At 38.4% G+C, this 17,215-nt stretch overlaps 1 protein-coding gene across 5 annotated transcripts in view; it reads left to right on the forward strand.

The window, feature by feature from the left end:
• LOC149007439 (AFG1-like ATPase family protein) overlaps nt 1-15,537 on the forward strand; it is a 104,319-nt gene extending 88,782 nt beyond the window's left edge. For all 5 annotated transcript variants that reach the window (XM_089165735.1, XM_089165733.1, XM_089165734.1 and 2 more), the window contains 2 exons: nt 7,469-7,610; nt 14,984-15,537. In XM_089165735.1, the coding sequence (XP_089021861.1) occupies nt 7,469-7,610; nt 14,984-15,088 (247 nt within the window). In that variant the 3' untranslated portion in view covers nt 15,089-15,537. The remainder of the gene's footprint in view (nt 1-7,468; nt 7,611-14,983) is intronic.
• Nucleotides 15,538-17,215: the final 1,678 nt, after the last annotated feature.

Consider the following 17,215-nt stretch of genomic DNA (forward strand, 5'->3'; position numbering starts at 1 on the left):
TGAACACTCTCATATCCTCTTTGATCTTTTCCAATATGTCCATTTAAATCACCTCCTATGATAATCTTTTCTCCTTGACGAATTCCTTGCATTAATCCACCCATATTTTCCTAAAATTCTAGCTTTAGACTTTCATCTAGTCCTACTTGAGGTGCATATGCACTAATTATATTTACGAACTCTTTCTCCATTACAAGCTTGATAGCAATAATCCTATCACCCACTCTTTTAACATCCACCACATCATTTTTTAAATCTTTATCCACTATTATACCCACTCCATTTTTATTTGTTTTATCCCCAGTATACCAAAGTTTAAAGTCATCCAACTCTTTGGCTTTTTTGCCCCTCCATCTAGTCTCTTGAATGCAAGCTACATTGATCCTTCTTCTCCTCATAACATCTATCAATTCTAAGCTCTTACCAGTTAGAGATCCTATGTTCCAAGATGCCAATCTAATCCTATGCTTATGGACTAGCTTCTTTACCCGCACTCGTCCACGGCGCAGGAACCCTTGCCTACTTATCACCGCATCCGGGCGCCGATGCGACACGTCGCTTATAGGGGACGCCCTAGCTAACCCTTGCCCACTTATCACTACACCCGGGCCATAGTGTAGCACGTCGCTTCTTTTGTCGGGGAACGCCCTAGCATAGCTTTTATCATATAAGGTCGATTCCATGAAAAAAGGTTTGGCTAGATTTTTTCCGGTGCCGGCTGCCGACCTGACGAACCAACCCTCCTCCTTTACCCGGGCTTGGGACCAGCAGCAAAGCACTGGCGGAATTCATAAAAGGAAAGATCCTCAAAACTGAATTTTACATTGCTAGAATAGGCTACTTAAAGACTAAAACTAAAAGACTCTGACTGGGTTGGGAATCCCTAATAAATAAGGTTCCCAACTTTAGACTACCACACTAAAAAAGGAATCAAATTACTACAAGACCACAGCCCTACGATTGAAATCTTACTTACACACTTTATCTTTAAAAGCACATGCTAATTAAGATAAATTAGGACTTAAGCAACAACTTTAAGTCATAACATACTCCTAAAAGATTTAAATAAAAATAAAAAAATGACCCTTTGGATAAGGAATCTTATCTTATCCACAACTAACTCAACTCAACTTAAAGTGGACTGTAACTCTCAAGCTACTAACTTAACTAAGAAAATAAAAATACCCTTAAGGGGATTCTTCCTAAACCGATATTGAGCCCTAACAGCCTAGAAAACTAACCAAAATACCCTTGAGGAGAATTGGGTTAGCTTCGGATTGGCTTCTTCAGTCTTGAGCTTTTGGCCCAATTATGGGGGGGGGGGTCAACTGTGTTCGCATCATTTGTTCTAACAATCAACCTAGGTTAAAAGAAAAGGATAAATTAAGCTTAGTACCCATATCATTATTCATAGACTACTCCAAAAGTGACCAGAAAAGTCGATATATCTTTAGCTGCTAGGGTGTTAGGCAACCTATCGTACCTTGACATCCTTATAGAACAAGAGTTTAACAATAAATAATGCATCAGAGGTCATAAAATAATAGATAAAGTTTGTCATCTTGAAGAAGCATTCTACTACCAAACACATGTCCTCACACAGTCCTAGGTAGGATAAGCATGAAGTCAATACTAAGGTCTCGCCATTAGGTAGGGAGGATAAACCCAGTGTGTTTTGCTTTTATAGCAAGAAATTTACATGTCTTATATTGATGCAACATCTCTCTCAAGTGTTGGCTGCTAATACTAATCCTTTACTAGGCTAATAGTCTTGTCTCTACCAAAAATGACTAGCAACTCCTCCAGCATGCAATTCCCAATTAGGAATCTCGAAATGAAGTCTTGGAGATGCATAGCTTGATTCCTTTAAAAAGGAAACCATCGCTTAAAGGAAACATTCAGCATTTGTGATGTTGGGGTTCCTATGAACCTGATTGAGCTGCCTTAATACATCTATAGTAGTAGTCTAAACACCAAGTTGATGTTTGAGTAAAAACATATTGCTGGAGAAATTTGACCGACTTGGCATACCATTAATTAACTTCATTTGGGCATTCAAGTATTGCAAGGCCTGGTGAAAAATATGTACTTGCCTACACCTCTACCTAAGGTGCGAAATATCGCTGATAATTGGGGTTTTGGTGGTTGGCGTACTTGCCTACACTTCTACCTAAGGTGTTGGCAAAACCCCTGAAACCCCAAAATGTCGGCAATATTTCACCACCATTTGGCAGGGTTCGCGTGAATTTTGCCCCCTAGTTTCAGGGGGTACTTAAGATCATTTTGGTGTGATTTTTGTTGTCTAGCCTAATTTGAGGTCAATAAACACACTAGGAGTGCTTTTTTGGCCTAAAACATCACCTAAAGTGGGATTCTAGATCGGCATGTGCCCGATTGTATGAGTTTAAACCAATGTAAGCATGTAAAGATGCAAAAGAATATGGATATCTTCATTAAATTTCAAGAAAGATTAGAAGTACTAAAGTTTACAATTCATATAAAACTAGTGAAGTCAGGTGTATAAATAGAAGAGTATACTAGTGTAGGCAAGTACATAGGAGTTACCCAGTCATCTCAAATCTTAGAGTACCAAGTACCTCCTGACTCTCTAACGTTATACCTATAATGGCAAGCATCCTTTCCCCCAACCATTCTCTATATTGTATCTCATCTCATTACGTACTAATGGTTGTTCAAAATAGGTTTAAACTACAGCTCTGTAACGGTCATCTTCCGCTACTAAGAGAACTCTGATTTGAGGGAAGTGAGAAAAGGGTCAAGGAAGGTGTTGCGGTAGTGGTGGTGATATTGTTGGTGCCAATGAGTGTGCATATGGTGGGTTTATCTACTATCCGACTATGGACTCCACAATTGGCTCTAGCCTTAAGAGACCTTGTTCATAATAACCATCGATATGCCTATAGTGCAAACCACCAAATGGGATACCCATACCCATACCTTAAATGTCTATAAGGGGGAGGGACACCATAAAGACCGATAGTTCTATAAGTAGATGTGGACCCTATAGACTCATCAAAGCTTATGGATCCCATCGCTCCGCTAAGCTGTCCACCAAATCTGAACCTGAAGGATTTATGTGAGAACCATACGATTTATGCCTAAAGGTGACTTCATCATCACCACCTCCATGTTGCTTCCCATGACCCCTTCTAGTTGTAGGTCATAGTACGACCACCATGATCCTGATCTTGGGTGGCATGTGTGAATTGAGTCTCCCGGTGTATCTCGGTAGGGGTTGTTGTGTCTCTAGTAATGGAACATGCAAATGCTACTCAAGTCCACCATCATCATCATCATCAAAATCCCTCTGAGTCGAACTGGGACAAGGAGTGAGTGTGTCATAATGGATCGTCGTGCTCGTCATGCTACATGCTAGGTGCCATTATCTGATCCTCATCCACAGTAGAAGCTACCTCTTGTGCATGTGCTTGCCCATCTCGAGATGCCATGAACTCATCCACATCAACTCCCCGTAGCTCAAGCAAGCTCTAGGTTAGGCCCCCCTTTAGGCTGGTCCAACACCAACTCACCACTAATCATCAACCACTGAATGAGGGGATCATTTTCATTTGTAGCCACTTCAAAGATATCATCAAGGTAGATGTCCCGCCATTAGCCTCAACCTGTTCCCTGGTGTGTTGTAGCTTTAACCTCATGTTGTAGTAGCAATACACAAGGTCATTAAGGCGTTGGCTCCCCAATTTGTTCCACTTCTTGGAGTGGATCATACTAAATGTGCCCTAATTCCTCTCGCACCCAAAGACAGAGCAAGTGTGAGAGAGGATCTTGATCGCTGGTCTCCAGAGGTTCGATGCACTATTTCCATAAAGAACCCAACACTCAGTTACATTATCGCAAATTCATTAAGTTAAAAGTTTAATACTTAACATAAAATCTACTTAACTGTAAAATGTAATAATAATGGATTTACCTTAGATTAACGTTTTCTTAACCCCGTATAACAACGTCTGAACTGAAGGACCTAAATGCATCTATAAACAACTTTATCTATAATCATTTGATATTGATGGTTAGCTAAATTTTTTCAAAATAAAATACAAGTTATAACAGTTTGAAATTCCTGATATCTCACCTCGTTGTAGAAAAATGATTGGACCATCAAGTCTGGCTCCAACTTTGAGATCACTTGCATCATGACATCAAGTAGGCTTATGATCCTAATTGTTCGTTATACTGATACTTGGGGTTGATATAATAGGCTACACAATTCACAAACTTATAATTAAAGTTAGGAATGAATGAATTACCATTACCTTTACTTACTGACCCTATGTAGCGGATGCATCAGATGTTCAATCCATCGTTCATGCACAATATTCAAGAAATCCTGGTGCCCTCTAGGGTTTGCTTTATGTATGGTAACCTTCATGCGCTCAAAGGCTGCATATAGGTGGGGCATAGTAGGTCCCCTTATAGAGGAGTCCACCATACCTTTAAGATGGGCTCCAAAGTCTATAACACCACAGTCACATTTCTTTAGGAGTCATCAGATGATATCGTGCTTTATGCCTCCAACCTACTTCTCGTACTGAATTATCACAAATGCTTTAAGTTAGTAGATAATAGATACTAGATAGTCATAGTTTAATAATTTGTAAAATGAAACAGTAGATAGTTATCTTACTTGAATATAATCCAATCAAACCACTCCTCGAATGTAAACATAGATCAAAGGCCCAACTTCTTCTCTTGCATATTGCTTAGGGCGACGACATTCGTCGCAAATCTCGTTGGACCGGGTGCACTCACACACCTGTATATGATTGCCTAATCATGTCCAAAGCAGTGTTATGGTTGTAAATGAAATTTGTAACCTGTCTAGCCCTTTCCACTGTGGTCTAGACAATTCTGATCTTCCCAATGTCCTTCAACATAAGGTCGATACAATGAACTACGCAGGATGTCCAGAAAAGATGATAGTCGGGTGAACTCATCAACACCTTACCAACCTTCTTGAAGTTAGAGCCATTGTCGGTGACAATTTGTACCACATTCTTCTTCCCAACCTCATCTATCACATCCTATAGGAGACTAAGTATATGTATGTGGTCTTTTGTATGACCAGCTCTTCTTCCCTTTAGCTTTCTCTAACTCCCTAAGTGCCTTCACTACATCTAGATCAGCCTCTATGCATGTGGCCACATCGAACTCTTGGTGATGTGACTCTTGAACTTGCTGATGCCTCCTGAATTCAACGTCTTCCCACATAAATTACATTATGTTCTATTCTTATTTCCATCAATAGCCACACATTACTGCTATGTTGGGTCAACCCTCCCTCCTACTGTCTATCTCTTTGGCTCTCTCTGTGGTTGTGGTTATGGTTATGGTTGTCCTTGGCACTACTGTCCACCCTGTGAACTAACTCCCCTCTGATTCCCACAAGCAAACATAATAACTGTTGCATCCAAAGTGATTGCATAAATCACTAAACAACACCAAAATAATTTTCTCTACACAAAGAAACAATCATGTATCTAACTTGTATTTTTAAAATTTTTCAACAAAAAATAATATGCCCATACCAAAACCGGCGGTGAAACCATAAGGGCAGCACTTGAAAAACACTTACGTTAGCTATTCTATAATTTTCATCACCCTTTTAAAAATAAAGAAATTTATTTATTTGGTGGAAAAATAGTTCGACTCCATGAGTCCGTTGATCGGCACATGGAGTTCAACATGTTTTTTCCATCACTATACAACACATTTATCAGGTAAAAGGTAAACATTTTCAGTTTACGAAAATATAATTTTTACGCCCAAGAATAAAAAAATAAATTACTTTGTGAAACAAAATTCCAACATCGTAAGTTTGCAGTTCAGCCTAACAGTGTTCAACACATTTTAATTTCTCAACCATCCAACAACATTATGGCATGCATTTTGTAAAAAAAATCAATTTGGAGAACAGTGAATACCTCTAAGATGGAAAAACTCCAATAGTTGTGTGAGAGCTTGCTTGATCAACGCTATTGTCAGCAAGAATGAAGCGAGATCTACTGGTAGATATCGAAGAGATCAAGCAAAATAGAGCAAGAATGCTAGAAATAGGAGAGAAGCTCTAGAATATCTTGAAAAATTGAACCAAAATTCGCCCCGAAATGCACTTATAAAGGGTGATATATCGCCAATTTTATCCTGAAAAAGTGAATTATCGGCAATAGATCACCCATATATCGGCGATATATTGTTAAACTAGTATCAGTGGCCTCTTTCGTCTCGGTTGCTTGCAACACGGCGAAATATTGTTGAAATTTTGTACCATGATTGGCATTGGAAACTAAAAAGAGAGCTCAATGGTTTGGAAGTTTCCTTCCTTGTGTGAAACAGTTTCCGCTCCCCAAGGTAAATTCTTTTATCTCTCTCTCTCTCTCTCTCTTGCATGAAACAGCCCTCCCTTTTCTTTTCTTTTGTGTGGCAGTTCTTCTACCTGTTTCCTTCTCACAAGAATTCTCACCCTTCCCCTCGTTTATGTGGAAACAGACCTTCACCCCTCCTCCTTATTGTTCTTCGTTCTTCCCTTTTTCTTTTTGCTTCGAAATTTCTCTGTTTTATTCCCTGCTGCTATTCAGCTATTCCGAGAAATCTGCAGTTGCGTTTATTTAGCTTTTTTGCTGAATGATATGAGTCTCTATTTTGTTATATCGATAAGAATGTAACTACCAAATCTTTTTTTCATTTCAAAGTTCATTCAGTTTATTCTGCCCCCCCCCCCCCCCTCCCTCAATTGTATGATTTCGTTTCTGATACAATATTTTGGATTCCCTTTCATTGTTTTTCGCTCTAATCTTTGCTGCATATTTAGGAAATTAAAATAGCATTTATTATTTTTCAGAAATTTGAATGCTATAGCATGTTATGTTGCCTGATCCCTGCCCCCATATTTTCTAATTAAATTTGTCTAGTTCTCATGTATTAACTTCAGGTTTGTCTTGATCAATATTTTGTTCATCATGGCTAACATGCATTTTTTTCAATTATATGCTATTAGGCACGCTTGTTTAGTGTTCTCTATTAGGACATTGCCTCTACTTAGAGGACACCTAATAAGCCCTTATTGTATCCTAGCCACTAGGGTTCTCCCTACATTACGCATCTCACAAATTTGTAATATTACTACGTCTCTTCCCTCCTAAAGTCTCAATAGTCACTTTGGCTATGGTAAATTGATACTCCAGTTCCTGCAACAATATTCAACAGTTACTCGCTCAGAGTTTGGTAGAAATTTATTTAATTTTTTTTTTTGGGGGTGAAGGGTTGGGGCTTGGGGGTGGGGAGTCAGGGGAGGGGTTATTGACAAAAATAGAGAGGTGCTTCACATATGTCTACATCATTTACCTTAAAATGTTTTATTAACTTTTGTATTTACTGCTGAAAATTATTGTGATATGGACAGTTGAGAACATTTATCTTTTTCCCCTAGTTTCCAGTTTGAAACAGAGATAGAAGGTGGGAAACTTCGTAGAGATGTTTTGGCAGAGGGCAATGTTAGCTCAGGTGGTTGCCCATCTGGCATTGTATCCCTACTATCTGGCCAAGAAGAGATGTTTGCCTTCCGCCGAGCTGTAAGTAACCTTGTACATTCTTTTCTGCTTCTTTGTGCTAATTGAGAGCCTTTGCATGATGAACATCTTGCACTGTTTGGTTTATGAGATACGCAGATGTCTTTACTCTCTGATAAGCATGGAAAGATTGGTGAGCAGTGAGTTTTAGGAAGGTGGAGAATAAGAGAGGGAGGCGGAGAAAAAAAGGAAGTCAAGCGAGTGCTTGAGGAGAGGGCAACCTCTCGGGGAATGGCCTAGCCATTGGGATGAACTTGTTCATCAAAGTTCTATGTGGTTTTTCTTAATTTCAGAAGTTCTTATCAGTTAGTAGGAGCAGTCTATAATCATCCGTTATATCCAAATCAGGGAAGTTTAATGAAGTTGATTGTTATCCCATTATCATTCTATAGTAATGCAGTTCTGAGTTCATAGCTTTCAGCCATTAACTCTTTATATTTGTCAGCAGAGAAGAGATTAATGGGGGTTTATTGAGGGTCCTATCACTCTCTCCAAATAAATTGACAAGAAGCCGGTGTCTCAACTAAATGGGGTTGGGCCGGTTGGCTACATGGATTCTCTTGACTTCCATTTGGCTCTGTTTGAGGTCATACTGATACAAAGCCTAGGCTATGTATGTCATTTCTAACCAGTTTCTTAAGTTTATGTTAGGTCTACCCCTAGTTCTTCTAATACCTTCAATCTAGATTAAATCTCTTCTCCATATAGGGGCATTTATAGGCCTCCACTGAACGTGGTTGTGCCACCTCAAATGACTTTCTCATGTCCAAAATGGTTGTGATAGTATTTGATCTTGGTGGTACACTTCAAAGAAATATACTGCTAAAGTGACAAGATGAATGTGCTATCATGATTCTAAGGTACTTTCCGCTTGCCATTCTGTAAGGTTCTAGTTTTCCCAAAAGAAATTTTAGGTTGTTCTTTGCCCCAAAAAAGAAAAGAATTATTAGGTTGTTTACCTACTTTTCCTAGGAAGGTAATAGTTAGCTTTGACATTGTTAAGAAAGGGGTAGACAATGCTAGGGGGAAGGTAATGCTCTGAATTTGTTTCTTTTTGAATTTTGAATTTGTAGGTTCAGTTGCAAAATTGTCAAAGTTCGCTCTGATTATGACAATTGGTTCAACTGAACTTGCTAACTTCGGTTGCGAAGGCATAGTTTAAATGAATGAGTTGTGAGGTTCTTTCAGCAAGAGTACCTTAGTAGCTTGGCTGTTATGTGCTTCTCTCAAGTTTTAACCCATTTAAACTAAGGGATCATCTTTCCTTGGTTTCTAGACCTTTTTTGATACCGGATTCAATGCTTGATGTGGATAATTAGTCTTCAAGAAGTGACCATAAGTGCAATTCCTTTTACTTTCATAGGATTCTAGTACCATGGCTTATGAACAATTTCCTTGTAAATTGTGCTTCCTAACCAATGTGTATACTGATATCAAATAATTCCTGTGAATGATTTTCCCTTTATTGCTTTAGGGGATCCTCTGCAAAGAACTCAGGATGTATCTTGGGTATTTTTATGGCTTATAGGCCTCTCACCTTTCTTTTTCTTGGAAAAGGAAAAAAAATCATTATCAGTTTGTCTTCCTGCCAAAAATGTAGAGCATGACTTTGGATGATGTAGGAAAAACGTGCCGTAGGCCACTTCAGGAGAGAGGACCAATAAAAATAAATAAGAGAGGGGAAAAAACACGGAATGGAATGAACTAAAAAACTTTTTCATTCATTGACTTATGCAAAAAAAAATTCTCCCTACCCTATGTTCTATAAGGACCAAAAAAGTACCTTTCTAAACTTCCAATTAAATTGAAACCTGAAAGAATGCAAAGAAAACTCTGTTTTTGATAAGTAGGTTGTTTACCTTTGATGGGTAAGTCTTATGTATTTATATATAAACATGGCTGTTGTACAAGATTCGTTTACAATATTCAAATTTGAATTCAAAATTAAAAACTTGAATTCAAATTTAAAAACTTGAATTCAAAAATTGAATTCAAAAATTGAATTCAAAAACTTGAATTCAAAAATCAAATTCAAACCATTACAGATCCGTTATGGTCTTTCATCCCCCCTCAAACTCTGCATTGGCAGGTGCAAGAGTTTGTCTCTATGCTTGAAGAAAGCTTGTGATGTTAAGCCCTTAGTAAACACATCTGCAATTGGATCATCTGACCGAACAAAGTGCACTTTTATGGTGTTGTTCTGAACCAAGTCTCGGACAAAATGATAGTCCACTTCTATATGTTTTGTGCGAGCATGTAGCACTGGATTTGCAGCCATTTGTGTTGCAGACACATTATCACAATAAATGTCCATTCCTCTTGGAAGTTGTACTTGCAAATCACGTAGAACATAAGAAAGCCATAGTAACTCAGATGCTGTGACAGCAAGGGATTTGTACTCAGCTTCCGTACTTGATCTAGATACTGTAGGTTGTTTCTTGGAAGACCATGATAACAAATTATCCCCAAGAAAAGTGCAAAACCCACTAGTTGATCGGCGTGTGTCTGGACATCCTGCCCAATCTGCATCAGTGTAAGCAGCTATAAAAGAAAGTTGGGTTGGTTTCAAGAGAACACCAGCACCAATAGTGTGCTTGACATAATGTAAAATACGTTTTGCTGCTTGTAGATGATCTTCTGTGGGAGATTGCATGAACTGACACACATGATTGACTGCATAGGAGATATCTGGTCTAGTGATCGTCAAATATTGTAAGGCTCCTACTAATTGTCTGTATGGTGTTGGATCAGGTAGAGGATAACCTGTTGTTGATGATAACTTTGTTCCAACTGCAATTGGGGTTGTGCATGGCTTTGAAGTCTCCATTCTTGTAGACTTTAATAAATCAATGGAGTATTTACTTTGAGTGAGTAAAAGACCATCTGAACTTCGATTAGCCTCAATTCCCAAGAAGTAATGCAAGTGTCCCAAATCTGTCATTGCAAATTCTTTGCTCAGGCTTTAAATAACCTCTTGAATTGCAACTTCATTGGCTCCTGTCAATATTATATCATCTACATATAACAACAATACTATCATTGTACCTCGGGTTTTGCGTATAAACATGGAAGAATCTGCGACGCTTTGCTTGAAACCTTCTCCTTGTAGGTATGTTTTGAATCTGTGAAACCAAGCTCGTGGAGCTTGTTTGAGACCATAAATTGCTTTTCGTAGATGACTAATATGTGTTGATTTAGATGTGGAAACAAACCCCTGTGGTTGTTCCATGTAAACATCTTCTGCTAAGTTGCCATTCAAGAAAGCATTTTTCACATCAAGTTGATGTATTGGCCATGACTTTGAGAGTGCAATGGTTAATACTGTCCGAATGGTGGCTGGCTTTACAACTGGACTAAATGTTTCATGAAAGTCCACTCCTCGCTCGTTGGTTGAACCCCTTGGCAACTAATCGTGCCTTATATCTCTCAATGGAACCATCACTTTTTGTCTTGATCCCAGTACACCCACTTACAGCCTACAATATTCATACCCTTGGAATAAGGCACCAAGTTCCAAGTCTGATTGTCTATTAAGGCTTTGTATTCTTTTTGCATTGCATCAATCCACTTTGGGTCTTTTGAGGCTGATTTGTAGGTTTTAGGTTCAGTTGGGATGTTGGAGATGGTGGTAAGAAAGGTTTGAGGTATTGGGTGTCTAATAGTGAGTAAAGAGAGAGGGGTTTTTGGTTTGGCGGAATTTGTTTTACTCCTAGTAATCATAGGATGAGATGGTTGGGGCTGTGGTTGGTCTATTGTTGGTGGGGATTGATTAACATCTTGGGTTGGATTTGCCATTGATATGGCTGGTGATGATGTTGTAGGGGTTGTTTGTGATGGTTGGTTGTTTGAAATAGGTGAAGAAGAATGAGAAGTGAGTGGAGGCACATTTGGTGGGGTGTGTGGGATGAAAACAGTAGAGAAATAAGTTCAACTGGTGGTTTGTTTGATGATTGGTGTGATGGGGGATTTGAAAAGGGAAATTCCTTTTCTTCAAAAATAACATGTCTGGATAAATATACCTTGCCAGTGTCCTTATCTAAGCATCTATAACCCTTGTGATAGAGAATGTAACCAAGAAAGACACAAACCTTGGACTTTGGCGATAATTTGTCTTCTCTGTAGGGTGTCAAGTTGGGGTAACAAAGGCAGCCAAAAACTCTCAATAAACAATAATCTGGTTTGAAGCCAAACAGTGCTTCATGAGGAGATTTTCCCTGCAATACTGGTGTAGGTAACCGGTTTATTAAATAGACAGCAGCATTAAAGGCTTCTAACCAATATTCTTTGGGCATGTGAGCTTGGAATAGAAGGGATAAACCCATCTCTGTAATGTGTCTGTGTTTTCTTTCTGAAACTCCATTTTGTTCTGGAGTATGAGGACATGAAATCCTGGATACAATGCCACATTCATCAAGATAGTTTTTGAAAGCTCCCTTTGTTAACTCTAAGGCTCCATCACTTTGAAAAAATTTAATAGAAGTAGAAAGCAAGTTTTCAGCCATATTTTTAAAATGCTTGAAACAATAAATTGCATCAGATTTAAATCGCAAAGGATAGAACCAAGTAAATCGACTGAAATCATCAACAAAAATAATATATGAATTCAATCCACTAATTGACAAAGTTTTAGTGGGACCCCACAAATCACAATGAATAAGCTGTAATGGTCGAGTAGTTTTACTAACTGAAATAGAAAAGGGTAATTTGTGACGTTTGCCAAGTTGGCAAGCGTCACAAATTTTATTGGATCTAAGTGTGTCAAAAGAATTAAATAAGACATTATTTCTCAAATGAGTAAGTACTGCAGAAGAAGGATGACCAAGCCGGCGATTCCAAATATCAGAAGGAGCTTTATTTCCATAAAGAACCAAAGGAGGCACAACATTAGCCGAGAAGGAATACAATTTATCTTTGACTGGACCCTTCAGTAGAGTGATGCCTGACTCCAAATCCTTAACACGAAAAACCCCATGGAAAAAATTCAACAGAAACAATTATTGTCAGATGTAAGTTGAGAAATGGAAATTAAATTCTTTGACAATTGGGGAACGATGAGTATGTCATTAAGAGATAAATGATTTGAATTTGTTTTCAAAGTTGAGGAGCCTATATGAGTTATAGGGAGTTTCTTATCATCACCAACTGAAACCTGGTCTTCTCCTTTGTAAGTGGCAGATTGCTGTAGCATGACTGGATCAAATGACATATGGTTGGTAGCACCTGAATCCGGTATCCACTGTGCATCATTCTGTGGTGTAATGTGTTGGGTATTTTGGGTACCATGTAAGCCAGCATAAGGAATGTGAGGTGGTGGATTAGTATTATTTCGATTCTGGGCATAACGGAAATAGCATCTATTGGCCAAATGGCCTCGCTTAGCACATATTTGACATTTGAAGGAATTAGTATTAAAGATGTTTTGGTTTGGTCGGTTATAGGAATTTTGAGATCTTGGATAGCCATTTGATGAATATTGGAAGTCAGATCTAGGTGGGTTTCGATTGTTGGGTGGATAGGAATTAATACTATTATTAGGCCGATTAAATTTAGGCTGATCTGTAACAAGTAATGCAGTAGGGGAATGGGAATCAGTTAAGATTGATTGAGTGTTCCCATAGCTACGGCGTAACCGTTGCTCATGAGTGAGTTTGGCTCTTAGGTCGGTAAAGGTAATGGGTGGGGTAATATTCTCCACAGTGATGATGAAAGTGAGATAATCCGAACCAAGACCATTTAACGTATATGCTACCAAGTCAGAGTCATTTACCTTGTCATTGATTGCCGCTAAGGAATCAGCGATGGACTTAATTTTGTGAAGATAGTCTGTAATCGTGCTCATTCCTTTATTGACCATCTGCAATTCACTGCGAAGATAAGTCCTTCGAGCAGTGGACTGTTGTTGGAAAAGTTGTGCAAGAGAATCCCATACATCTTTCGCTGTTTGAAGGCCAAGAATATAAGAAGAAAGAAACGGTGTGAGAGTGGCATTGATGCATACTCGAACAAAATGATCATTCTTTCTCAAGGTTTGATATGCTGGATTCGGCGTTTGAGTTCCTCCAGTAGTGATAGTTTGATTTGGCATCGATCCAGTACCATCAAGATTATCCATAAGATCACAGGTAATAAAAATGGATTCTAATTGTTCTCTCCACATGAGATAATTTTCTCCATCAAGCTTGACAGAAACAAGGTTGGAGAGATTGGTAATGGGGAATGGAGTGTTAGCAGTGGCCATTGAAAATGTAGTGTTTTGGGAAAAAAAAATCTCAAAACCTTAGCTCTAATACCATGAAAGAATGCAAAGAAAACTCTGTTTTTGATAAGTAGGTTGCTTACCTTTGATGGGTAAGTCTTATGTATTTATAAATAAACATGGCTGTTGTACAAGATTCGTTTACAATATTCAAATTTGAATTCAAAATTAAAAACTTGAATTCAAAAATTGAATTCAAAACAAATTCAAACCAAAACAGATCCGTTATGGTCTTTCAAAACCATTAGATGGATCAATACCCTAGCTGTTTGAAAAAACTTTATGCCACGCATCCTTTTCCCAACTAAATTGAGTCAGCTATATGGATCTTTTAAAAACTAATTTTATGAAAACTGAGATTTACATAGAAACTTTATACAATATTTAAAACTAGCCATGTGCCTTTTGACCTGCTTCAACTTTGTCACTTCCTGACTATCCATATATGTTGGTAAAACATCATTTCATATTTTTGTAAATTATCTACAGATGCTCTTCCCAACCCATGTATGAGCATGAAAATCGAAGCAGGGAAGTGGCCAGGACCAACCATCCCAGAATTATATATAGTAGGAGATTGTTATCTGACAGCATGTCTACAAACAATCATGGCATCATGTGTCTTGGCTCTTCTATGAACTTTTTATTTTTATTTATTATTTATTATTAATTTTTTTTTTTTTTGGGGGGGGGGGGGGGGGTCACCATTCAATTTCAGTATAAGAAAATGACTGTTGTTGAATGCATCTATTGCAGGCTCTGGTGCTTTCCGAATCATTATTTACTGATTATATTTTCTCAGCATGATTATTTGATGGGACCACTAGTATTGCACCAACAAGACCAATCTCATATATATTGGCCCCTTAGACTTTTGGTGAACTTGCAGTTCTCTCGGTGTTAAAGGTCTTATCAACACCCAAGAATGCGCACTGGGTTGCTTTCCTGCAAGAAATTGATCCTGGGGATCAAATCCCACCTTCACCTTGTTCTTTTTCTTCCTTATTCTGACCCTCTGCACATTCACCCTACAAAGATAAAGAGGTTAATAATATTTCCAGCTCCAAATGCAGAAGCTTTTCTAGGCATTTTTATCTAATACAATCCTGGCTTTCTGCAGATGTCACGACTGATTGAAATGCAGACACCTTTTTACCTGGAAGGAGTACATTTGCTTCATCCCTATTTCCAGGGACAACAGTTGCATCTATCGGGTAACCGTTAATGCACCATGCGGCTGGCAGCTACTTATGCTGAACTTGGTGTCCTCATTTTCCATATTTCGTTTTCTTTCCTTTACGCCTTAATATACAACTCAACAGTAAATCTATTGAATGTAACTTATTCTTTCACTTTGATCCCTTACAGTAAAGAAAGTATATTGTCAAGTGAATGAAAATGGATTATTGCAGCATATGAAACAGCAAACAGAATGATAAAAATAAGATGAAATACGATGTTCATACTGAAAACGACAAAGACTATGTGACAACATTTTCCTCTGAATTTGTTACTGTAAATTGAGTTGTTTTGATTTCCTTCGTGTAGGTATCGTTTTCTTTGACTAGATTGTTGGATTTATGTGTCCATCAATCCAATGAGGGGTGGGGGTATACCTTAGTTCCTTTTTGTAACTAAATTATTGTGGATTTTATCAATAAAAAACATTAAATTATTGTGCATGTGTTTCTGATATAATGGTCACCCCTTTCTCTAAAGAAAGAGTAAGGCCAAGGAGGTTTTGGATTCAAAATTCCATCCTACATCTTTTCTCCTTCCACCCCTTTTCATCCCTTGAGCGGTTGGACAATCCTTATTGTATAGGAAATATAATTGATCAGAAGATTGCGCACGAATGTGTGTTGACAAAGAATTTATTTTGTTGATTTCCTAAGGTGTAATTGTGTGTATAAGATAGACACCATGATCATGTACCTGAGGAACACTTTTCATTGTATTTATTCTTTTTCCCTTTTTTTTAATAAGAATAGTCTAGGTTCAAGCAGACCTAGTCTTTTTTTAGGAATAAATAAATGTATCATGATTATAATGTCCATTGGTTGGTGCAAGAGATATAAGTTAGAAATCCCCCTTTTTTTTCTTCTTTTCTCATAAATAAGTTTTTACTTCAAAGAAGGTAAAGAGCGCACTGCTTGATTACAAAGAGAAATAGAGGTGGGTAGAGAGCCAACTTGTCATGCCTTTCTACAAGAGACCTTTTCTAGCTTGTAGCTCTCTCTAGAAACATGATGAAAAAAAACAGCTCGAAAAAGCTAAAGTTGTGAGATGTCCTGCAGAATCAATTGGACGGTGATATCACCAACATTTTCATTGATGCAGAGAATCGTTTTACTAGAATCTGATCTCACCTAAAGCTCCATCCAACCATGGTCCTTAGCTTCTAACAGAGCTCCACGAATAACTAATAGCTCCCCTTGCAGAACCGAGTGGAAGAAATTCCCTTCTTAACTGAAAAGAAAAAGCAAATTACATAATCTTCCCTAAAGACTTGCAATTAATTATAATTGGTGAAAATCAATTACTTTGCACCTATTGCGCCTTAGATCTGACCCTGGTCTCGACTAAGGTGGATTGACTCCTGAGTGAGCACCCAAGCAAGAAGATGATGAAACCTGCAAAAGAGATTAGACGCGAGGCCGGCTTGGATGCTGGGCAACCGCCTCCGATAGCTAAGTCAATAAGGGATTAGATTAGGATTCCGAGCGAAGTCTGCTCAAAGATTATTAAGAAAATGTTGAGACCTTGTTAAATAATGTATGGGTTACCTTTCTTAGAACTGACAGGGTCTCGAGTACTCGTTTGGCCAGCTGTTTCTATGGAGAACCTTCTGTTTATGTTGGCATTTCCTTCTTTGTCTTAGCGTGAATGGAGCATTCCATATTGGTTACATTTGACCATGATATGTCCCGACTGTATAACTGGAAGGAAACTCGAGTATAAAGCTGACCCTACATAGTGTGTGTTTACACGTGTGCATCTTCTGTAACACTAGCCCCCTAACCCGTGCGATGGTAGCTATCATTGGGCGGGGTAGAACTTGTTGGGAAATTGACCGGTGCGATATTTCCAGATTTACCTCCTGAGATTACTTGATGTTGTATATGACCGTTGAGCTTTCCATGTGCTAGCCCCAATCTCGTGCCTAAATGTCACCTGACATGACTCTTCCGGGTAGCTTAACTATCTCACGATCTTGGCCATCAATCGCATTATTTTTCGTCTGTCCAATTGTGACCGTTTCCACTTCTTCTGGAGGTATAAATATCCCCCTCATTCTTTGTTGTAAGTACCTTGCACATCGCTTTTGCTACTCTCGATCAAGCTCCCGATC

This window comes from Hakea prostrata, chromosome 8, assembly GCF_041222555.1.
Source record: "Hakea prostrata isolate BN-2017 chromosome 8, UWA_Hpros_2, whole genome shotgun sequence".
NCBI classification, from domain to species: Eukaryota; Viridiplantae; Streptophyta; class Magnoliopsida; order Proteales; family Proteaceae; genus Hakea; species Hakea prostrata.